Source organism: Haemaphysalis longicornis, unplaced genomic scaffold, assembly GCF_048455015.1.
Source record: "Haemaphysalis longicornis isolate Haplotype H1 unplaced genomic scaffold, Haemaphysalis longicornis Haplotype H1 scaffold_4, whole genome shotgun sequence".
Taxonomy (NCBI): Eukaryota; Metazoa; Arthropoda; class Arachnida; order Ixodida; family Ixodidae; genus Haemaphysalis; species Haemaphysalis longicornis.
In genome coordinates, this window is record NW_027526361.1 from 53,595,056 (window position 1) to 53,620,087 (window position 25,032).

Consider the following 25,032-nt stretch of genomic DNA (forward strand, 5'->3'; position numbering starts at 1 on the left):
AGCCTCCAGTAGTAAAAGTTATTATGCAGGAACTGTATTGCGAATAGTGTTACAGCCACCTGACTGTGGTCTTCTATTTTCGCAGGCATGGCACCCCACTTTCTGCCCGAGTACAACCTTGACGAAGCGCGAGCGAAACTGAGCGCGTGCGTGGTCACCCTGCAGGACATGCGTGCCATGAGTTCGACAGCTGTCAAACTCAGCTGGAAGGTCTGTATGGGTCCCTTTTTCAATGCCTGTTTGCTTTGTGGCAACTTAATGCGGGATGCTTCGTCACCTATAAAATGCAATACCTTTGCTTGTGTACTGTGTCTCAGTTGAATGGCTTAGTTGTCATACTTTTCGTTAAGCCTTGTGCAGGTTATTATTTGGGCCTTGGAGCACAGGGCAGACAGTCTCTTTAATTTTATAGATGAGGAGCCGTCAAGCTATTTGTACTGAATGTACTCTTAATACAGTCAAACCTTGTTGGAGCAAAGTAGTATCGGGGCAGTAAATTAGTTTGCTATATGCGATATTCGTTGTAACAGTAGAGGTAAAAACCGGCTCTAACAAATGGACAATCTGGCTGATGCAAAGTTCCTCCTTGCGAAAACGCATTATTCTAGGCTTCGAACCCACTATAAACGAGGTAACCCTTACCTGTCTTCTTGCTGCATTTCAAGCTAAATGGACCAGAACATAAGAACATGATATTACAACAAAACAAAGTTCATTTGACAAAACAGGCCTGCATTCTTATTTATCTGAAGAAAGATGTGATCTTCTGCTGGCTTTTCACAGCACTGAGCAGGATGAAATTTTCCACAGTGTTCACACGCGAAAGGGCCTTTTTTACTGCTGCAGCTTTGGATGCTGCGAGTTTTCCCAAGTACCTTAGCTTCCTTTTGGGTTTTCAGCTTCGCGCAAACCAAATGTTTCTTTGTTACAGCCGATATCATGCACGCCTCTCACGGTTTCGGTTTTGGTATAAAAAAATAAACGTCACTGAAATAAAGTGTGATTAATCAGTGTACTATACCTGTGTTCATTATAACGAGGCTCAACTGCGGTTTTGCTTTAACAAGCAATTTTGTTTTGAGAAGGATCGTGAATTGCGCCCATACTGAATTGTAAGACATGCCGTAATAAGTTGTACATGTTCAATAGTTTAAAAGTGTCACCGATGCACAGAAAAACAAAGCCAGGGCAACAAAGCATAGCACCTTTAATTTATGCCGTCGCTGTCACAAGAATTGGTTCGGTTTCCTTCCGAAGAACATGTTGTTTTAACTTTAATTTGTTTAAAAAAATCCCTGTCCATTCTACTGTGGGAGAGTGATTGCCCAGTGAAGCTGCATGCATCGGGGGGTGTTGACGCGGTGCTTCCCCGGCAAGTTTGTGTCTAGTTTTTCTGTCTGCAGTCAGTTCATTATCGAACCACAGTGCTTTGCACATGTTGCAGCTCGAGCAGAAATGGCGATTGAGAAAGACTTTTTGAAAACTGGCACACGCGCCCTTGAACTCTTCTAAGTTGGCACCTTGGTGCAGAGGTGCTTTGAGGCATTCTCTGAGTCGCGATATGCCATGTCAGTTCTCACTTGTCGCTTCCACGTTGTATCGTGGGCACGCTCGTCAGACGCCGCATCAGTATCAGCACGTCGTCAACGATTACACTCTTGTCATTGCTAACGACCGATTTCACATCACTTCTTTTTTTTTTTTTATGAGTAGGCTTCCCTGTGCAACGTATGGTGTGGGAAAGCTAGCTTTCGAGGCCCAAGCTTACATCAATCTTTTTAAAGTCGGCTTCACTTCTAAACACAAATGCATTGCTGAGAAGACACTTTGTGAGGAGCAAACGAGCCATCTCATATCAAAATACGAAGTCCCTAGGACCTTTTTGAGGTCTGAGCAGGCAGGTACACTCTCCCACTGTAAGCAGCTTTGGCACAGTGAAAGAACGAAGGCAGTAGGCTGCACCGAAAGAGTCCTGGACTGAGTACCCCGCCCACTAACCAGCTCAATTTCACTGTTTAATAAAGCTTTTCTCCTCCTCCCCTCCTAGGACCTTACTGGTGTAAGCTTGGTCTTGATGAGCTGACAAAGCTTACATTGATGGCCTTTAAGTCAGCTTCACTTCTAAGCACAAATGCATTGCTGGGAAGAGATTATTTTTCCAGGGTCAATACGAGTCGTCTAATATAAAAATATGCAGGCACTTGCTAAGCTGGCTTTCTCACATTGCATTTCCTGCATGTGCGCTATGAAATACCACATCCTAGTCATAGACAGCTTTGCTATAAAAAGCGAGTGAGGAGATGCACACTCGGAACGGCACTAATGGTAAGTACACAGAACAAAGTATGATAGCTGAGTCAGTATGCAGGACTATGTTATCAGAGAGCAAAAAGGGAAGAGCACAGAATGTGTGTGTCGAACGCCAAAGAGGTAAACACTCGTAAAGCCCCCCACACCTGGTAGTTTTCCGATTGCAAGAAAGGCAGTGTTACTTGCCACAGTGGCTCAGTGTCTAAGATGTAAAACCTCACTTTCTGTGGAGAGACAGAGGGAGAGGAGGACGAAAAGGTGTATATAGCGAGGGGGCGTCAAGACGATAAAGCAGATTTCAGTGATAATGCTCTGTGGAGAAGCCTACCGCCGAAACTGAAGGAAGCCTGCGCGTTTCGGCAAATGCGGTGGGATCTTCGAGTTCAATTCCATGTTTAGTCCATTGGAAAATGTGTTACTTTCATGTATTCTTGGTGGAGCACTGCTCGTGTTCATTGTAGGATGCAAGTCGTGGTATGAGAGTTTTATTACTGGGTTTGACTAAACCTTTTTGATTCTTGGTTCTCACGTGCCCTGTGCGGACACATTTACCCTGCCTCCTCTGGGCAGTGTTCAAATGCTGTGTGCCCACTGCATTGCTTTGTGTGTCTTTTGATCTGCCAGATTCAAGGGAACAAGGACTACGTGGAGGGCTTCTACGTTCGATACCGGGACATGGCGGGTGGCTCGCAGAAGTACAACATGGTGACCGTGCTCAACGGTGGGGCGCTCTCCTACGTGCTGAACGACCTCAAGAAGTTCACGAAGTACGAGTTCTTCCTCGTGCCCTTCTACAGAAGCGTCGAAGGTCCACCAAGCAACTCGAGGAGCGTTCAAACCTTGGAAGACGGTGAGGGCTAAGCGATGGCCACTTCTCAATCAACAGTTGCTTCCCTGGAAGAGCTAGTATGCCTGAGCTATAATAAATGCAGGCACTAACGTACAAAAACATTCACTGCAGTTCCAACAGCACCGCCTGACAGCCTGGAGGTCCAAGTCATCAACGGCACGACTGCAGCTATATTTTGGTCTCCCCCACCCCCTCAACACTGCAATGGAAGGCTCAGAGGCTACAATGTAAGGGTCAAGAGCAGCCTGGCTTGCCTTGCAACTGATGCCCGCTTGTAACTTAACAGCATTGCGAAAATAAAAAGTTTAATTTTTTTTATTTGCAGGAAAGCACTGACTTTGTGGCAAAACACTGTGCTAAATTTTTCTATGCTATGGTGCACAATGAAGCTGTAGTCTTATTAGGCTCATTGTCACAAGAGTGACGATGATGAGCATAACAAATATATGATGGTAATGTATAAGCATTCCTTGGCGAGTATTAACCCAAAAACCGTGAGGCCTTATATCTGCAAAAAAAAACTGCATAACTGGTCCGGTTAACACATGTAATCATTATAATAGTGCAAGTGTAGATGGTTGGCGATTTCAGAATAGGTAAGGAAGGCTTGAACAATAAAACAAATATTAAAAATGCATGCACCTTACCGTGACTGCTTACATGCGAAAAATAAGGACATATAATTCATCAAGTCAACACATGTATACTCGTCATAATACAGTGCAGATGTTCCGTATGTTTAGGATCTGTAAGAAATAATTGAAAAAAAAATGAATAAGAAAAGAGGTGATACCGTATTTGCACGATTATAATGTGCCCCTGATTGTAACATGCAGTAAAATTTAATACCCAGAATCCACAAAACTATCTTTGCACCGATTCTACCGCACACAATGGCCTTTACAGACATTTCAAAATTACACAAACCATTTATTTGAACTAAATCAGCACATGGTGCGGGCCGATTCAATTAAATGTGCCCTTCCGTGAAGCTTTGCACATAAAAATGTGGTGCCTTTGTTTTCAGCAATCGCAGACACCCAACTCCAAGACATTTTATGCACAAGACACTGCTTGTGCATTGCTTTGAGATGATCACTTTGTGTTTAAAAAAAGCCCCCATCCTTCATTGAGCTGCTTTGTTTCGGTTTCGATGTTTCTGAGTCTTGAGTAAGATTGTAACGTGCAGGTATTTTTGAACGCCTATTTTCATTAAAAAAGGGTGCACATTAGAATAGTGCAAATATGGCATAATGCGCTAGTAATGCATAGTAGTGAAGCTGACTTTACAAAAGGCAGTGTTTGATAGGAATACATGGGGTCTTTATGCTTTGATATGAACTGCTTACAATGCCCCTAGTAAAATGTCTTCCCAGTAATGAATTTGTGTATAGCAGCAGAGCCGACTTTACAAAGGCTGAGTCTATAGCAGATAAGCTAGGAAGAATGTTTAATCATTGTTTATGCATTAGAAAACAATTCTGAAAATTTCCGTAACATTCTTATTATTCACAGTAACACACAGAATGACAGGCAGGCATTATGTGGTATTCATAACAGTACCCATTTAGCCCAGAATTTTTCAAACTGTGGCTTGTTTCACCTTAGCCAATGCATTTCTAAGCAAGTTTATTGCATGCAATCGGACCACTTGCTAAACAGCATTCCCGATACAAAGGACAAATTTTCCATGGTCTCTTTATCGGGTTCTGCTTTAAGAAATACTATGTGGGTCAGTGCAGTTGTATGTATATACATAGACACTTGTAACACCATTCAAAGGGTCGCATCGGGAGGAAGTTTCCAACAACTCACGGCTTTCGCAGAATCCAAGGCTATGCTGCTGAAGCTCACAACTGCATTTGTCTTTCATTTCCAGGTGTACATAGCCGGAAACACTTCTGACCTCCATCTCAACCAAAGCACAAATTCCACCACCAACAGCCTCATGCTTAGCAACCTGAAGATGGGTGCCGAGTACGAAGTCCGTGTTGTAGCCCTCACGACAGTGGGCGGTGGACCAGCCAGTAGCCCTGTCCACTTCAAAATGGGTTAGTTGCAGCTCTTTTTTTTCATCAGCCACTCAACAGTTTATCAAGTGTGAAGCTAGTTTTAATTAAGTAGGCTGTGTCTCGAGAGGTGAGCGCAGTTACGGCAATAAGGCAGTCAGGACATTATTTTGACGAACAGCCTTTTCACAGATTTACACGCAAGCACATTTAACTATTTCAAGATAGGTAATTGTACTAGCTCACGCACAATGATCCCTAAACTTTGAAATAAAACAATGGCAAAGCAGTTCTGCTTATATGTGAAGTAAAGTTAACTCTGCGTGGTTTTTAAAGGTTGTGTGCACTATTATACGACACTGGCTGCTGCAAAAGCATTGAGTTTATACCCAAGCAAGGCCAAGGATTAGGAAAATAGCGAAGCTATTCAGTAGCATCTATGGTTCCGGAACTTACAGGTAAAAAAATTGCAATGATGCAAACCTTTATACAAGAATGGTGTTTGATATTTTTAATCTTTCTTTTTTTCTTTCCAGAGAGTCAAACGTCCTCAACATCACTTTCTACTCCTTTTCAAAACATTGTGATGCAATCATGGTTCATTGCACTTTTTGGGTGCCTGCTGTTTGTAGCTATTGCAATCTTTGTGCTGTTTTTGATACGAAAGAGACGTATGGAACTCGCAAAGGCAATTACAGCAGGTGAGTGGCTGCACTTGTTGTGTTCCTTAATTTGTTTTGACACGTTGTTGAACTTTGGCATGTATCAATTCAATAGTTCTCTGCCGTGATTGCAAACTATATGCCTTGTGGGTGCTGACAGTACTTACCCCACAGCTCCTAGCAAAGGGTTTTACATCGTGAATACAATTTCCTTGTACCCTCAGGATGTTATTCACATGATTGTTTCATTCACACTTCAGTTGTATTTGCATTTTTTGCATTATGCGATATAAGGGCAGATGTCCTGATTGGAAACCAGAAAATTATGTGCATTTTGTGTCATAGTCACCTCTTTGCATCACCACTGAATTATAAATCTCACAAAGAATACACAAAATGCAAGAAAAGTAATGTCTACATTAAAGGATGCAGCTACTGAGAACACTGAAATTGCCTTCGTAAAATCCCCACCTGCCATGGTGGCTCAGTGGCTAAGGCGTTGCGCTGCTGAGCACGAGGGCGCGGGTTCAATTTCCGTTTGTCGCGGCTGGCTTTCTGATGGAGGCAAAAAGCAAAAAGGCCCATGTGTACGAGATTTCGGCGCACGTTAAAGATCCCCAAGTTGTCAAAATTAATCTGTAGCCCTTCACTATGGCACACCTCATCGCCTGTGTTGCATTGCGGTGCATTAAGGCCCATTCACACTTGCGACGAAAGCGCGCAAAAGCGATGGGAATTCCGTCGCTTTGTCGTGCGATGATCGTTTTTGTCAAATGATCGGGACCAATTTTTGTCGCCGTGCGACAAAGCAACAAAATTCCCGTCGCTTTCGCTCGCCTTCGTCGCAAGTGTGAACGGGCCTTTAAACCCTACAATCAACCAGTCAATAAATTAATCGAAAAATCCCCTTTGAAAATGACGACACCAACTCTTAACTCTCTAAACCTAGTGGGATGCTATGTATCTTGGTATAGTCTACAGAACTGATGGTGAAAACATTTATTTCTGGTTCATATATACTTTCGCTCATCTGCCTACATTGATCGTTCACAATTTACTGTACACATGTTTGAAATTTCTCTTTCTTTTTTATTCCAGTTCCAGTACATAAGCAAGAAGACATCAGGTGCGATCATTTGTTGATTTTGTATCTGGTACCAGCTTTGCTTTTCTCGTTTGACGTGGCTCCTGCATGCATGCGTGTGGAATATGAGCTTGGCCTGGCTGACCGGCGATTAACCGGGTCGCTAATTTTCCCAGCAGCAACTGCTTCAATTCCCTCACGGGTCGCACTGGCCTGAGCCCTCACGAAGCCTTGTGGATTAACCATAGTGCCTGGAGGCCCTCTGACCCGTCTAAGGAGTCCTTCTGCGAAAGCAGCCTGCTTAGCAAAATGCATTGCCCTTCGAATGACCTTAACTACTCAAGGTGAGTTTCGCTCCCGAGAGCCCTAACGATTATCGCCCCATAACCACTGCTCATGTAGGTCCTGTGCGGCGATGACAAGCATGACCATTATTTTCTTTTCATTAAAGGTATCGGTGTAATACCCCTGTCACACGGGCACTTTCAATCCGGATTGAAGGGAAGCGCGATTGACTTTTCGAGCACGCTTGACGCACCGCCGCTGCTACACGGCACGTTTCAATCCCGATTGAGAAGTTGCACCGGTTGCACTCACGTACGCCAGATGGTGCTAAAAATGTACTTCACGGCCGGCGTCTGGTAACTTTGCGCGATGGTAGTTATGCAGAACTATATAAATGTTACTGCACGCTTATTTGGGTAAAGTTATTTGATGCAATTTGTGGCGTTAGTTGAAGTTGTCACGTTCTGTGCCATTACTCAACGGGGACGAGAGTATCACCGCTTTCGTCCGATCGCTCTTAGAAACCTCAATCGTGGTTGAGAAACCAGGATTGAGTTCGAGCGGGATCGGGCTCGATCGCGATTGAAACTGCCATGTAGCAGCACCCGTCTGGATTCAGCACAATCCGAATTGACTCAATCGTGATTGAAAGTTCCCGTGTGACAAACGTATAAGTAACCACATAATCAAGCCAAATGCTTGGTTTTTTAACTCTGGCTGTGGTCGGAGTCTGCGATCTGTGGCTGTAATCACAGATCAACAGCTCCTTGTGGTTCAACGCCACCCCCCCTCCCTCCACTTCTCCATAGTAATAGCACTACTAACATAAAGTTTCATAGTAAGACCAAACATATTGTTACACTGCACTGGTTTCTCATTGCTGGCTCGACTCAGCGATTGTACCAGCTTAGCCACTGTTAGTGTGAAGCCATTCTTGAAGTCTTCCTTGGCGTTCCCTGAGAAGGTCCTTGCACTTACTCTACTGCCTTAAAAGCCATTTTTATTGTGTAAATAAATAATTCCCCGGCATGGCAATACATAATAAACAGCCAAAATAAATTGTGATGATTCTTAGGTATAGTGCAAAAGAACCTGGTCACTCGTTAACAACTAAACCTTCAAAGCAGAGGAAAGCTTTTCTCATCATTAACCAGAGCATAATCAAGACTGCCTTTTAAGAATCAAAATAGTGCACTATCAACTACCTTCCCCTGATATTAGTGAGGAGCATATACATAGGGTTGTTCGTTTTTGGGTTTTATATATTTTTAAAATGGGGGGTAAAAATGGGGGTCCATTTTTCAAGCTGATAATCGGGGAGAAATCGGGTTTTTTTGTAAACTCATTCCGAAATTCGGGTTTTTTCAGTATAAATCTACATATGTACTACTCTATGTAATACACTTAATTTTTTTCAGTAGCTATCACGTGCCTTCTAACTTACACGCGTTAAAATTAGTGTTTGTTTCAAACTGGTAATCAAATACTCTCGTAAATTTTGTTTCTTTCGAAATGAATCAGTAATTATGGCTGTAAAGAGCATTGATAACTTCTAAAATATTAAGCATTTTGCAAAAAAGCTGGTGATCGATTTTTCACACGTCCCAATTGTTTACACTATCATCTGCATGCGCAACGTGTCGGTCAATATTCGAGACGTGTCTGATTGTTGAACTTATCTGAGGTGGGTAAAAGTTCTCTCAACATCTCAGCTTGCATTAGCTAGGCACGAGCATTTGCCAGTTTTATGTAGTGAGTGGTAGAGGCATGCCAATAGTACTCGTTGAGTTCTAAAGCTGTCTTTGTGGAGCTTGCTTCTAGCAAGTACTGCAGGTTGAGAATGGTGAACCATCAGCCCACGGTTGTGCAGATGGTTACTTTGAAAAGGTCAATTCAGGGAGGAATCAGGATTCTCCTGGAACATGTTCGGGGTGTGAAAATTGGATAAAATCGGGTTTTATCCAAAAACGAACAACCCTACATAGTATACAGGAGGAGTGTGCATGTGTTTTCAGTGTTCTTTAAGATTCCTTCAAAAGAGGAGTTAACCGCGAGTGTTCCATTTTTTCCGTCCCACTCTCGCCTCCAGCGTCTATGCACCCCTCAACTGTGGCATCAATGCCCCCGACTATGCAGAAGTGGACACTCACAGCATGACGACCTTTAACAAAAAGGACCTGCCTTCTATCCCAGAGCCCTATGCCACCACCACCCTCATAAACCCCTCACTCCAGAAGAGCTTCAATGGTTCAGTGAGTGCAACATTATTTCGCCACTTCGTTTCTCCTTTCAATTTTTGCTCTTGTTTGCCAGTGCCATGTACAAAGAGACATGATGATAACAGAAAAGGGCTGTTGATGCCTCGCACAAGCTGTACATACTTCTGACAGTAAAAAGAAATTTAAAAACTGTTTCAGCTGATGAATGTAACATTAACTCATTTGTAATGACCCCAGTAATGGCAAAGTTGATATTGTTACAAATGGGAAAGAAATGACCTCGAAGGTTATAATAGAATAAAAAGATGCACCAAATAAGCACTCCAGTTTTAAGAAACAAGACTGTAAGCTGTTTATTTTGGGCTACTTTCTCACGACCTCCCGCTTAATATTGCTAGATATTGCAGGGAGGGAAAGCCTGGTTTCAAATGCCCGCTAACAAAACAAAAAAGAAGTGCTTATACAGCCACGCAACTAAAATGAGCTAATGCTAGTGAGTGGCTTTACAGTGGCTGACTGGTCTTTTGACAAAAGTGAAGAATGCATGATTAGTGTATTTTAAGCCACACATTAAATGCACACATATTCAAGCACACGACCTTAGCAGAATAAGCCATGCACATGGCTTTCATTTGTTACCGTGAAAAGGAAAACACTAGCTTATCTAAGAATATATGAATGTTTCAGTCCTCCCCACTTCTTATGTATAATCAAAACAGTCTGGTAATTAATACACATGGCCAGCACTTGAAACAGTGTGGAAATTTAAGGGACTTCTTTGACGTATACAAGCTTGCCAGATCTGCAAAGAAATGTGCTGTGATTTCTTTACACAGGCCAAAGATGCTCGCAGTGGAAGCTCAGCCGAAGAAGGCAGCCGGAAGTCTGACAAGGCCTTCGACCTTGAGCTGAGGCGCACAAGTGAAGGTACGAACCCGCAGCTGTAGTTCTAGCTGTATAAATAGTACTTTTATTTACAGGTGTGCGAATATCAATTTTTCGGCAGCAGTCGCAGATTACTCCGTGCGGCAGGATAAAATTTACGACCTCTTCAAGGTGCATTCGTCGAAAGCGCGATTTGGATAAAACTTGCCGAGCAGACGGTGTAGCAGCAGTGCGTTAGCGTGTGCCACCGTCTCTCGATTTCGCGAAGCCAGGGAACATTCAAAAACTCCACTTGACTATTTAAAAAATCGAATAGTAGATATTCGATTTGGGAATCGAATTATTCACGGAGGTACTGTTCAATTCGTATTTGAATTTTCGAGTATTCGCACACCCCTAGTTGCTATAAATAAATATGGGTTCCACACCATGCTGTGAATACAGGAAGTATATGTGATTGGTCCCTCCAGTAATTCAAAAGAGATTAGGCATGCTACTGGCTGGCGTGTACCTTTGTGCAAGCCCACAAGTAGTAACTTTCAATCCTTCACTCTTGCCACTGTATTGATGGGAAACTTCAGCCTCTTCTAGCATACACCACAGTTACCATACACTTCTTTCTGGACATGTTAGGCTTTTTTGCAGAACTGTGACATCGTGCAAAAAAGCCAACCCAAAGGGGCATGTTGCGCGAGAAGCTTGAACGTTTGCATGCTGTGAGGGTAAAATCACGCTGTAAATATAATGGAATAGCAAACATTATTCATGAAGTATTTGAAGTTTTGAATATTCGTGCACCTCTACTTTTCCGTGACAAAGAAGAATTGCTTTACGGTCTAATTATTTTTTTTTTCACTGTTGTGGCACTTTTCAGATGGCGTCACTGACCGGTTGTTGGAGTCTGACAAACTTGCTAGTCCAGCCAGTGACTCGGGGAGTTACACAACTGGTAAACAGCTTTCGCAAACTCTTGACGGAACTATTGCTGTGCTACACGTTCCAACCAATATTGGAAGCATCTAAACTAAGCTAACAAAAATGTTTTTGTGATACACCTAAGTTTGAAACTTCCAAATGTGATATCAGAAACAACCACCTTTTAAGTGGCATGAAACAGCAATTGTGGCTATGTTTGTCTTTACAGACATGCGTTTGTTCCACTCAGCTATGTGTACTGAGATTGACAGGATAATTTGGTCTGCGGCATTTGAGACTTGATTTTCCATGCTAGCTGATTTTGCATGGCTGTTATCATAAGCTCATAAAATTCTCGAAGACTTCAGTTGTGTTGCGACTATTTCAAAGCTCAAGTTTGGTGTTTGTATGAACATTAAACTGACGAGGTCAGAAGAACAAACAGTTCACAATGTTGCTGCTGTACATGAGCTGTCTTTATTCGTGGCTACGCATTTCCTCTCCAGATGAGTACGGGATGCCGATCAAGAAAAGCCGGCAGAAGTTTTCCCGATCGGGGGCCGGTGCCAAGGGGCCCCTGATGAACTGGTCCGAGCTCATCCCTCCGCCCCCCGAGCAACCGCCCAGCGAGGCTGGATCCCCGCCAAATACTCCCGCATCCTTAAGGGGGACCTCACCCCACACCAGGCAGCTCAGGCAGAAGGTGGGTGCATGGTTGCCGTTCCGATGTTGAACATTTTTTGCTTTTGTCTGTCCTTTCCCCTCTCTCCTAGCTCTTCCTTTCTTTTAAGCCTTGCCTTACTGCAATTACCCAATTCTAACGCGCCCCCGATTCTAACGCGCACCCTATTTTCCTGGCAAAAAAAACCGAAAAAACTTGCACTTCCGATTGTAACACGCACGGAACTTTGCGAGCAAGAAAAACGAATGCGAGATAAACGGGCGATTTATTTCTCGAAGTAATCTCACCCATCTCCCTCTTCGTCGCTCTCCGCTGACCACAACATCTCGTCCTTGGTGCCGTCAAGCGCGTTCGCGATGCCACACTTCATAACGAACGTTCAACCATGATCGATGGGATTGTGGCCCACGCCTCGCACGCCCATCCTGCGAACTTCTCCAGAGGCGCACGCTTCAGCCGACCACTCGTTTTGAACGCGCGAGAGCCACTGCTGCCGTTGCTGTTATCAAGTGCGCAAGTGGAACGATTTGACGATTTGCGTGAACGCCGATAGAAAAGCCTGGGTGCCTATGCTTCCTGCGTCCGAAAAATTGTTGCTAAAAGCTTTGGCGCCATCTTGAGATGGCGATGGGCGAGATGAAATTTCCGTTGTTTCGGCAGTTTCGGTTTCGTATCCGATTCTAATGCGCATGCGATTTTTAGACCTATTTTTCCGGAAAAAAGGTGCGCGTTAGAATCGGGTAATTACGGTACTTTTTCTTATTCAAGACATGTGTCATATCAATCTTGTGTGGCCCATGCTTGCTTTTGAATACTTTGCGAGAGCTTGTTCATGCCCTTTAGAGTTGCTTGGCGCTCACACAACCTTGTTTTACACATTTTCTTGCTAGCAACTTTTATTTTTGGGGAGGAAAGAAAATTCTTAAGTAATTTCCTGTGTGCAGTCAGAAAAAATGTTAATCAATTAAAGAAAAGTTATTCCTTTCTATTTCATCTCAGTTGCCTGTGGGTGGAAATACAATAGCTGTCACGTAAAGTCGCTTGTTCCACTGGCTCCGGTATAGCTCAGGCCACAGAATAAATTAATTTCTGGCAGAGATCTCCCGTACTCACAGTTGAGTAAGAACAAAAAAAAAAATGCAGACTCTTTACTCCTTCTAAACCATTGTCTCATGCTCGTCTGAATTGGTCACAGGGCAAGAATGTTCTAATGGCAATATTTGCTGCTTCGTCCGCAGCTCCAGAGTGGTGGAGCACAGCCCGCGCACAATTCGAGGGGTGCACATGGCCCTCCCCGGTTCCCGGCCCCCTCGTCCAAGGGTGGCAGCCTGAACCAGTCCAGCAACAGCCTGGGCAGCAACCCACACGCAGATGCCTACCCCAATGGGCCACCGTTCCCAGCCAGGGGGCCAAGGTCCATTCTGAAGCCAGTGCAACTACTGCCATCACAGCAGCAGCAGCAGCAGCAGATGCAGCAACACCATTTTGGAAACCCCTTCATTGACCGAGGGGTGCAGTCATCACTGCCATCACTCATCAGTGAGCCCACCTCCTTGAACCCTGCTATGGGAGCCCTGGGTTCAAGGCTGGCCACCCTCCAAGGTTGGTGTGCCACAAGGCGGCAAACTGTGCCCGCTCGTTTTGCTACTCAGATGAGAGGAAGCTGTGGTGCTTCACCTGAAATGTTGTTTTGAGTGCTAGAGGGCATTCTACATTACTTACCATGCATGTTAAAACCCTGGTCCTTTACACCAGTCATCTTCCTTGCCTTTTATGTCATTTCACGTATATTTTTAGTTAAATGTTTAAAACAACTTTTTCTTGAAGCTTTTTGCCCTTAGTTGGCCTTGCGCCATAAAAACCCAACCATCATCATCATCATCAGGGCATTCTACACGGTCAGACCTCCCTAGTACAGTCTACGCTCGTTACAGTGGATCCGGCAACAACGGACTTTCGGTTACAACAGACCATTTCTGTTGGTTTGTCTGGTCCCTATGCATTTTAAATGGCGTCCACTCCGCTCATAATGGACCTGGCTAGAGCAGACTGTCGGCTACAAGACTATATTTAGGTGAAATTTGTTTCGACTGAATATTTATAGCGGACTTCCACGGGGCCGGCACCCGATATGCATTTTCTTTGTTTAGTTTGGCAAGAAAACTGTTATGTCTGGCTACATTGCTGGCAGCTGGGTCGTTGGCGCAGCCAAGTCAAGCCAGTACCAGTGGCTTTTTTTTTTGTGCGACCAGCAGCATGAGCGGCAGGGTAGCTGATTTCACTGTCGGATAAACTAAGCGTAATTAACGCTGTCGAACATGGGGAAAAACAGGCCGACATCGCCAGAACTACAGGCCTATCTAAGCAGACAGTCCGCTCTACCATCAAGAACAAGGCCGCTGCCGATAAACGCGACTCCGGCGAGATTGAAAACAGCGCTATCGAATACGCAAAGTGGTGCACCCGGAGGCGAGTCTGCCCTCGTCAGTTTTTTTTTATGTAATAAAAAACTCGGGTTCAGTGGAGTTTGATCTTTATTATTCCCGCGCATGCATCGTTCCCGTTCCGTTCAGTGAAAAAGGGAAGAAATGCCTCAAGCAGGGGGGTTGGTTCCCATCCATTGTGTGCAATCTGCCGGTAACCATGCACAAGTCCAACTGGTATAAATTTCGATTTCACAGCTGTCCGTCATGAGATAATTTATTTCATAACAGCTGTTTCAATGACCAGACTAAAATCGTTAAAAATGTGGAAGCTGCCTTGGCGGAACATCAGGCAGCGATCCAATTTGTTTGACGAACGGTTTCGGGAAAACCTGCCTCGTCGTGAAGGGATTTCTTTAAAAAAGCCTAGCTAATTCTGATGGCCACAGGTGATGTTTTATAGCCGGTTAATAATTGCGCCTAGTTATACTCTTGCTTTATTTGCTCAGCTTATCATGCGTCTTTACACGCTTAACGCATGCGCTAGGCCATTTGCAAGTGCCGGTGCTAAGCTTTTGGAACCGGTGTTTACGCGATGCCCTCGCGCGGACACTGTGCAGAGGGTGCTGCAGGCGTGTAGAAAGAACAAAGTGCATGTACTATGTATCTGCAATATCGGTCAAAGTACCCACTTTAGGGCTACCACACCCCCCCCCCCCCTTCCCCCCCCGTCGGATACTGCATACTTCGGCTACAGCGGATGTTTTTTTCTGGATTAAGATGGTCCGTTGTAACAGGCGTAGACTGTATTGGGGCTGCTGTGCCAGTGTGGGACAACTCCCCTTGCAGCACCTGATACAATGTGTGAAAGGGTTGGAAGGAGGAACATAAAATGGGGAATTCACATTTCCTGTGTTTGAGGAGTGTTCTCCTCTCCTCCATTGCACGTGCTGCATTTTCCACACTTATCTGTTGCCAAATATTAATGTTGCCTACAAATTATGCCCTCAACCCTCCCTAGCTCTGTTCCACAGATCTTTCTACTTGGCTAACTTCTTTCTTTGTATCAGCTGAGCCACTCCAACATGCCAGTTGCAATCATATTAGCCAGAACTTTAAGTTTTCCAAAGGGTGCGGCTAATTTCTGTTTTCTTTACAATATGGTTGTGAGAAGTCATTTTTTTTTAATCTGTTCATTTTAGAGGGTTCTGAAAAATGAAACATAAAAAAATAAAGGCAAAAGAAAGTCACAGCTGCACCCTTGATGCTACCAATGCATATACACTTTGTTCTAGTACAGAAATTTACAGTTCTCAAAAATATTATTTTCAAAGTTCCCTTGACTACAACGCCTACTAAAATGCTTTGTATTGCAAACTTTTTGTGTTTTAGTGGAGAAATCAACAGATAACGGATGAGCAAATTAAGCATACGTCATGATGCCAATAACTTCTCTGGCTCTTCTCAGGTCACATCTACCAGCCAGCAGATGGAGAATCAGACCTGGAAGATGTGTCGCGGCCACGGTCGTTAGAGTCAAGCATTGCTGGGGACACAGACTATGCACCTAGCCATGGTAAGCAACGTGATCAACAAATACAGATTCCACAAAATTAGGGGTGTGCAAATTCCGAACAGTAACTTACGAATCAAATATCGAATCAAATGCGGAAAAAAAGCCGAATATCGAATCGAATATCAACATTTTTTTTTTACAGGCCTCGATTTTTTATGGGTTTTTGTGCAAAAGCAGAAGCTACTTCACATGTTCGGGAGACATGACGTTCTTTTTCAACCCGGAGAATGGACTTTTCAACTCCCATCAGTGGTGATTCAGGAATCCAGAGCGGGTACAATTCACCTTTGAAGGGGGGAAAAAAAATGACTTGCACTGGAGTTGCTGTACTGCAATCATAGGCAACGACTATACAGCACCTCGTAACTCAGAAGCAAGTACTTCACAGGCATGAACAATAGGACATGAAAACACAGCACAACCACAATCATGGACCACGATGAGGCACTTCGGAAGCACATGGGCAGCGGGAAGCGGGAATAATACGTAGTGGAAGGGAAGCTGGCACTACATTCGCCATGCACGAGCCTGCGCTATCCGCTGTGGTCTCAAAAACAAGTAAACATACAGTAACCATACACCAATTGCGTTAAAAACAGCTAGAACCGCTTTTGATTGTAAATTAACGGAAGCGCTTTGTCAAAACAGCGACGGTCGTTACCTGAAGCTGCCCTAACATGTCCTCTTCTTCTCGCATTATTCAAAATGGCAGCCAGAGTCGACGGCGACGGCTCGAAAAAGAGATCTTATCAACGCCATCGCAGATTACTCCATGTAGCGGGATAAAATTTACAGCCTCTGCAAGGCGCGCTTGTTGAAAGCGCGATTTAGATGAAACTTGCCAAGCAGACAGTGTAGCAGCAGTGCAATAGTGTGCGCCGACGTCTCTCACTTTTGCGAAGCCAGGGAACGTTCGGAAACTCCACCTGACTATTCGAAAAATTGAATAGTGGATATTCAATTTGCAAATTGAATTATTCCCTGAGGTACTATTCGATTCGTATTCGAATATTCACCCCAACACAACACAAACACAACACAACCCCAACACAAAATACTTTCCCCCCCAAAAACATTGTTGCACTCCTTAGAAAATTTTTAAAGATCTACAGCTTAGGTATATTTTCATGAAGCGAGATGTCTACCCCAAAAGGTAGTTGTCATAGGTAATAGAAATACTTTCAGCGTAAGTGACAAAAAAACATAGTTATTGGCGCAAATAATCAGAAAACAAGAAAATTGCATGGACAGGTGCTGCCTTCTTGTGTTCTTTTCTATTGTGGTAATGACCAGGTAATGACGCTGTGTACAAATGCGGAGTGGAATCCAGCAATGAACGTTTTAGTAATTCCACACACAAATCTCGCGTTCACTTTCCTTTCGTTTTTCTACTTCAACGAAGAGCTTATCGTACAGCGGACGCATTTTTGGAAGTATACAGGGTAGGCTGTTCAACAAGCGATGAAAGGTGTCGTTGGAAGAGTGTGGTATGTGATAAGGCCCTCTGATTTCAGTTTCTGCTTCATTCTGCAGGCTTCCTGTGCCATATGACGATATTTTGAAGCATTTAGTCACGGACATGCATTATATTCTAAGCCCGTCTCCGTGCTGCTCGCAGAGGATATATGTAACAGATGAATGTTTGCAGGCGCTCACTTCACGACAAGACGATTCTGTCGTGTGCTGATCCCCGAGTATAATTATGCGTTGTCCATCGTACTTTTGTTGAATATTCCCGAAATTAACACAGACTGGCTTGTAAATGGTGGTGATCAATATCTGAGGTATAATATTGGCAAACGTACTGGCGTGCTGTCAGGTTGAGTGCTCCGCTAGATTATGTAAGCGCACAAAACTGATTTAAATCATAGTGTATAGCCGCAGCATGAACACCTGAGTAACCGGTGGTTACGGAGACACGGGTAGTAAACTCAAGTCAGTGTAACTACAATCGGCTCCATCATACGCCAGTTCCGCGACGCTGGCCTGTGACACACACCTGGCGCTTATACAGACCAAATATACCACACTTAGATCGCGTCAGAAACATTTACTCTGTCGTAAACACACCCATTTGCGAACAGGGTGACTGCTCCACCTAAACATCGATTTCAAACGCCCACAAACGGTAAATCTCAGTCGTGAAGGGGCCACAAAAGCAGCGGCGGCACTGGGGAGCGGGGCGCGAACTCCCGCGGCTGCTTTCAAAACGGGCCGCTAGGGGGATTTCAGTGGTGCCCCTACAGGCCGCGCTCGAGGCGTATAGAGTGTGCTATAGATTTTACTATAGAATTGTAGTATAGTGTACTGTAGAAGCAGAGTGGGTCAGCTAGGGAACAAATGGGTGCGGGCAGGGCATGTGATGCGAAGGCGAGACAACCATTGGTCATTAAGTGTAACAGAGTGGATCCCTAGAGAAGGAAAGCATGGCAGCGGACGACCGAAAGTTAGAAGGGGGGGATGAGTCCAAGAAGCTTGGGGGTACAAATTGGTCATTGGTCACAGTTAGCCCAGGGCCGGGATAATTGGAGATCCATGGGAGAGGCCTTTGCCCTGCAGTGGGCGTACATAGGATGATGATGATGGCTACAGTGTACTCACACCAGGTGCTGTTTGCACGCAGCTCCATCCTGGGCCAGCACAACGGAGCAGAGCAACAGCTCGTGCACAAGTGGCCGCTCGAGCGGTGCCAGTTCCTATGACGACTCTGTCTACAATGAGGTGGACTTTGCAAGTGCGGTCGCCCTGGCAGCGCAGAATGCCGGCTTCCAGGTCAACGGCACGGTCGTCTCCACCGCGCCTCCCGCCACAGAGCAGGGTGAGTGCAATTTCGTGCACTCTGTCGCGAGGATATTATTCTTGGGGCATGTACCATACTTTGGGAACGTTTTCAACATCATGCAATCTCCCTGTTGATGGCACGTGCCATGTGTGGCGAAGACGACGAGGTTAAAACTCGAGCTCCTGCAGTCATGTTTGTGGCTGTCCACCATTTTCAGGAGCCACCCTCCAAATTCCTGCTCTGCCTGGTCCTTTCAATAAAGGGCCTCGCCAAATAAATAGGTTCTGCCTGCCTCTCATTGGCCTTTGGTTTACGCCTGCATCCATCAGGATGTAACAATATCATCATCGTCGCCGCCACCACCATCTCAGGATTGTCCACCGCAGGACAATGGCCTCTCCTATTGATCTCTTGAGCTCCCATTTCCCACCTTGCATAAACCTTAAACCAAAACAAATTCTATACCTGATCATTCACAGCTCATCAATCAAACAAAAGTCCCGTGCTTTTTCTGCTTGTCACCCTTTTCATGGTACTACTCGCTTGGGCTGTGAAACAAAGTTGAAACTGTCGATATTTGGGAACTCTCTCGATGAAGACGTCCTTCATTTCTGGAATAGAGTCGGGCAACCAACTAAGTGCTAGTTCTTTCAACCATCATGTTGCCATCATGGTCATTTTAACTGCAATTGTTAGTGCTGATGAAGTGCGCTTGGTCTTTTTGATTTTCCAGGTGGCAAAACTAATGTCCCTCAGTGGCTGCTGGACCAGGAAGATGACAAGGTCACAAACGCGCAGAGGCATGGAAGCAGAACTCTAAGTCATCAACTGAAGAATGCCGGTAAATATACGAAAGTCAAAATAGTAGTAGGGGTGTGCGAATACTCAAATATTCCAATACGAATCGAATTGTACCTTTGCGAATAATTCGATTTCAATATCGAATATCTACTATTCGATTTTTTGAATAGTCGAGTGGAGTTTTTGAACGTTCCTGGATCTGTGAAAGCAAGAGGGCCAGCGCATGCTAATGCACTGCTGCTACACCGTCTGCTTGGCAAGTTTTATCCAAATCGGTGTCATTGAGGCTGTAAATTTTATGACGCTGCATGGAGTAATCTGCGATAGCGTCGATAATATCTTGGGGATCTTAACGTGGGGATCTTAAGGATCTTAACACCTGGGGATCTTCAACGTGCTAAAAAATCTCGAACACACGGGCGCTTTCACTTTTTGCCTCCATCAGAAAAGCGGCCGCCGCAGCCGGGAATTTAACCCATGTCCTTGGGCACAACAGTGCAATACCTTAGTCACTAAGCCACCGCGGTGGGTTGCCAGTAAATTTGGGATTAGTGCGCTGTAGGGACATATTGGAGGCTTTAAAGTGCCACTGTTTGTGCTCGAAGGAAAGCCCTGGTCTTCAGAGCCAAGAATTTTCAAATGTATTTTAATTTTATGCACTGTTTTTTATATAGAAACCGCAAGTTCTAAACAATTCCTCGCAACATGTTACTGCCGTGTCATGAATATTTCCTAAGCTGCCCTACTGTAAAGCCTACAGTGACCATTTTCGCCTGCATTTCTAGACTTTAATTGTTTTCTCAAAACTAACTCTTCTGCCATGGGTCCAACTTTTGCAAACAGTGTCATAGATTGCTAAAGCTTGTCATTTGAAAAAACTACAGATACTTAATACCTGTTCTGTCTTTTATTCAGCCAAAATGTCACTGCATTATTAAATGATATTTCATATGGTCACAACTTCTGTTACAAGAAAATTAAAATAACATCTGTCATATAGCTGGACTCTGTGGTCCTAGCTTATAGGACATAAAGATGATAAAGAGCTTAGAAGGTCGGTACTTAATACGTAGCTAATGACAGGTTCGGGAAGATACATAGCTAATGACAGGTTCACGAAGATCGGCCGGTGTGGCATATAACATAACTTCAAACTTAAGTTGCACGGGAAAAAACTTAATGGCACACTTCGCCTCAATGCACCAATCTCTGTGTGAAAATTTGAAGCATGCAGGTTAAAAAGTAACAAAAATGGGTTATAAAGACCACGGTCCTTCCCTAAACTTTCAATCCTTTACTGTCACCGGTACAAAGAAAAGAAACGCCATCAAAAATGGGAATTGGCCAACGCGTGTTTCTTCTTTCCTCTCATAGCTATAAACTATTCCCTGGCAGATTTAAGTACAAATATGAGTGAACTGAGGACTTAATGATAGTTTGATATTCAGCATATTTTAGTCATAGATATGTCTACTGCCTAATTGAGCTCAGCTTGGAAACCACATTATCTTTGTCTATCTGTGAAAAGTGGTACGTATGTACACTAGAACTTTACGTTCAGAACACTTAACACAGGAGAGGCTGTAAGTTGTTATAATAGAGTTTGTAGTACTTAAAATCATTTATTTATGTAGGATACACCCAGTGCCACTTGTGATTTCATTTGAGAAAGCGAGCCAATAAGCATTACTTGTGGAGCACTTGGTGTACAGCGGGCCAGAGTTCCAGAGGGGACGTAAAGCTAGCTGCCATTGAAGTAACGGCAGCACTCAAACATGGCTTCAGTGGAATCATCATATCGATACAGAAACGCAACATTTGCCTGGCACGCTAAGTAACCAGCAGATATCTTTTTCACAATTTGAACTAAAAAAAAACTGCATTTATTCAAAAAATAATTTTTAGGCCTCACCGGTGCAGCAAAGATGTTTTTATAATAAAGCAGTTTCAAAAATCGAGTAAAGAAGAAAAAAACACTCTTCAATACAGTTCCAGCAAAAACAAAACAGTTCGAGCAGGTGTCTGAATTTTCAGAGAGTCAAGTCTGAAAGACCAATCGGCAACTGTTCAACCTAGAAAAATTGCAACCTAGCAAGTACGGTTGCAATACTTCTTTTTTTAAATATGCCTTGCCGTAGGCTTCCGATAGCAACTTGGATAAAGCAACAATATCAGTGCGTACTGTTCCCCATACAAATGCTGTACCATATAAATAATCAACGCGACACTCACCCTATAATACACTCACCATGAAATTGGCCAGCTGGCCTGGTGGATCTTCAGAATTCTAATTGGGGCAAAAATTGTTGGGAATAGTATGACACCAAGAAAAGACATACTCAACACAAAGGCTGTGCTTCTTCTCGTAGGGGCTCCATACAGGCAACCCAGCTTCCCCATTTACCATGACCCGCCAAGCCTGATGGCCCCAAGCAACAGAGCTGGAAGTCGCTGGAGGGCGGTCGCTCAGGAAGACGCCCAGTCTCGCCACACCAACAGCATGCCCCTGGGTTTCTGTGACAAGACCAGCGTCAATGGGGGACTCAGGCAGGATGCAAGGTAGGCAGAGCATCCGTGCTTTCTGTCTGGGTTGTATGTGCTACTAAAAATTTCTCGGGTCACCTAATTAAGTCTGCTTACATGCTTTCAAGGCAGAGGCCTGGTGTACTATTGTGACAAGTCCCCTTAATTTATTTGCAAGTCCAGCTGTCGATACAGCAGCCACACTATTTTACTGGCTGCTTTAATCCACCTAAATCTACTAATTCATCTTCATTCACAATAATACCACCTCAGCCAATCTGAATCCCACCTTAGAAATCATTACTATCAATTATCATTAATCCGTGTTAGTTCATCTTGAATCCACCTCACTAATCATTACTATAACTCACTAATCAATCATTAATAATCCTTGGTATCATTAATAATCTCTTACACATGGCAGGCATGCTTTGGTTTTCTTATGGGCTTTCTTTGGTTTTTGTACCGTTCATATCAATCATTCATATCAATACCAGCCAAAGCTGGTAGTACTAGTTGTAATAGAGTTGGCAATTCACCAATACATTCACCATTGTGATGATGATAATAATAATATCATCAGACTTGTCATGTGCCCAGTGAGTGGTGGGATTAGAAGTTAATTTTCAAGATTAGCTAGTTAGTACTGATAAGAGGGAATACCGGTGATACTCCTACCTGGTTGCAGACATAGACTTTGACCCAGCACATATAGTGAACATTCCCCAATGGCCATGTGCATACTTCTGCTGAGCATATGCTGCAGAGGACAGTGCACACAGTGAAAATTTTGAGGGTTGCCAGACAATAGAGCTCGATTTTTATATGTGGCCGCCTCACCGAAATCGGGTTGTCAAATTTCATAACCTGTCCTCATGGAGAGGGGTATTGCCCGCTGCCATACCATCTAACTCGCAAGGTCTGATCCAATTTGTGCAATGTATGAATTTGTGAAACAAGGCCACAACTGTACTTTGCAACAAAATTAACCAATGGTAGCTTGGTGTGAGAAGTAATGCATGCAATCTTTTGACGCAATTTGAACACGATCAGATGAATGTCATAATTCTAATGACTCATTTACTGCCGATGTTAAGTTAAAGTATGCACTTGCAGTTCGTCAACATTCAAAAAATGAAAAGGTCTGCAGACGCTTATTCTCTTTTCTTTGGCTCGTACAGGGCATACTCAATCTGCGAATCATTTGCCAAGAATGCACAGAACTGTGCACTTCTAGACATCATCACAATTTCAAACCTTTCGTCAAGTGCTTCAGAAACCAGAATTTTTTCATACAATGTTCTGTCCTTTGTTTTGAAACCTTTCAGTGCACATTTGTACCATGGATCTACGTGAGGCATTCTCCCGCTTCCAACGCAAAGACCCTGCCAAGCCCTCGACAAACCTCCGTGGCCCTGCATCAGAATCACTGGGCAAGAACCGGCCACACACGGATGCAAAAACTTATATATAAAGAGCCCTCGCCGAAGAGGGGGAGAGCAAGAACTCCAGCGTCATCTTTGATGTGACTTGCCGACCAAGTTCCTTCCGTTGCTGAGCGAAGCATGTCAGTCTACACGACAAGTCCACCAAAGTATGCAAGAAGAGGATGTGGTGTGTGCCAAATATGAAATGCCATGCAATAATTACGAAATTAAGGACCCGCGCCTCTCTCTCTGTCGAGAGAGGGAGAAAGGCGCAGTCCGGTGTGAGCTTGCAAGGTGCGCGATTGTGCTGTGTGCGTGCGTGCGTGTGTGTGTGTGCTTAGGTTTGGTGTAAAGAGAAAAAAAAATGTGTTTTTTGTGTAGATGTGCCCAGCAGGACGTGAGCACGCCCTTTTTGTATATGTTGGACCTTCTTAACGTTGCGCAGCAGTGGACGTTGTTAGCGCCTGGCTCCCTCAGCCCCTACCAGCATATCACCGGACGGAGAGCTGCTGCTGTGCATTTTGTGATGGTTGAGACGACGCTGTAGTGGGACGTTGTATTCCTGCGTGGCGCAGTTTTTTGCAGATGTCTTTAGTGGTCGTCGGTCCGTGTATAGGCAACAGCATGTTTTCAAGCGGGGCCGTGCGTGCCCCACCGTTTTTTAATTTATTGTTGAAGATTTTACTTAAAAACAGTGTCTGTAGGAGCAAAAAGAAGAAGAAATGCATGTACAAAGCGAGAGAAAAGTCACCAGAAATAAAAGTCACTATTGTCTATCCTCAGATGCTTGTCATGAATTTTTTTAGTTGGGGAGGACCCCATATGGGACATGTGGTTGGCCCAGGCAGCCGATCCGCAGTGGTTGAATTTTCCTGTTTTTGAATTTGAGGACAGTTCGGTTCTAGAATCTAAGTTTAAGAGGATGTTGCTATCTGAATCACAACTGTTGTACTGGTTCACTTTTTGATGGCAACAACTGAACCGGTATGAATGCCAATGGCGGCAGCTGTGACGTCACAGTGAGTGCATGTGCCGGGTGGTGCCGGGAGGGGGGTTGGCAAAACATTCCGACCGGTGCGCAGCATGTATGCAGTGAGGCTGCATTGGACGCGCGCAAAAGTGGAATTGTCGTTGTTGGCTTTTCTGATGCCGGTGGGCTGCTGTGCTCTCGGCTACGCAAATTGTGCGAGCAAAATCAGCGGCATCAGACTCTTCCGCACTCCCAAAAAGGTAAATTCTGCGGGTATTGTGGATGCGCTCACTGTGCTGAACAGGCTGGCAGCCAAAGCAGCTCTGCTCTTACTCGTAACATTTCCCATTCTCGAACTTCTGCTGTTCTTCAAAGCACCGTCATACAGGCAGTCCGCACTGATTAGTGCCATGAAATGATGCTGTTTGTCAGCCATCTGCTATCATGCAGCACCAGCAGAATCTGGTCCAGTGAAATAGTGCTGGGGGGGGGGGGGGGGGGGGGGGGCAGAGGGAAATTTTCTTGCTGTGAAATGTTGCCATGTTTTGACGGGGTAGAGTATTAGTATAGGGACCGGGCGGCCGTTGTATGGCACCACCGCCGCTTCAGCGAACAGCGCCGCCTGTGGC

At 44.4% G+C, this 25,032-nt stretch overlaps 1 protein-coding gene across 3 annotated transcripts in view; it reads left to right on the forward strand.

The window, feature by feature from the left end:
* LOC144178701 (roundabout homolog 1-like) overlaps nucleotides 1–24,217 on the forward strand; it is a 200,984-nt gene extending 176,767 nt beyond the window's left edge. The window contains exons 10-26 of one of the 3 annotated variants that reach the window (XM_077706718.1): nucleotides 86–210; nucleotides 2,935–3,160; nucleotides 3,272–3,387; nucleotides 5,040–5,211; nucleotides 5,706–5,870; nucleotides 6,930–6,957; nucleotides 7,092–7,259; nucleotides 9,290–9,452; nucleotides 10,256–10,346; nucleotides 11,179–11,253; nucleotides 11,726–11,922; nucleotides 13,140–13,503; nucleotides 15,793–15,900; nucleotides 18,524–18,718; nucleotides 19,416–19,523; nucleotides 21,853–22,042; nucleotides 23,335–24,217. In XM_077706718.1, coding sequence (XP_077562844.1) covers nucleotides 86–210; nucleotides 2,935–3,160; nucleotides 3,272–3,387; nucleotides 5,040–5,211; nucleotides 5,706–5,870; nucleotides 6,930–6,957; nucleotides 7,092–7,259; nucleotides 9,290–9,452; nucleotides 10,256–10,346; nucleotides 11,179–11,253; nucleotides 11,726–11,922; nucleotides 13,140–13,503; nucleotides 15,793–15,900; nucleotides 18,524–18,718; nucleotides 19,416–19,523; nucleotides 21,853–22,042; nucleotides 23,335–23,362 — 2,519 coding nt within the window. In that variant the 3' untranslated portion in view covers nucleotides 23,363–24,217. The remainder of the gene's footprint in view (nucleotides 1–85; nucleotides 211–2,934; nucleotides 3,161–3,271; nucleotides 3,388–5,039; nucleotides 5,212–5,705; nucleotides 5,871–6,929; nucleotides 6,958–7,091; nucleotides 7,260–9,289; nucleotides 9,453–10,255; nucleotides 10,347–11,178; nucleotides 11,254–11,725; nucleotides 11,923–13,139; nucleotides 13,504–15,792; nucleotides 15,901–18,523; nucleotides 18,719–19,415; nucleotides 19,524–21,852; nucleotides 22,043–23,334) is intronic. The other 2 variants (XM_077706720.1, XM_077706721.1) reach the window with 2 other exon arrangements.
* Nucleotides 24,218–25,032: the final 815 nt, after the last annotated feature.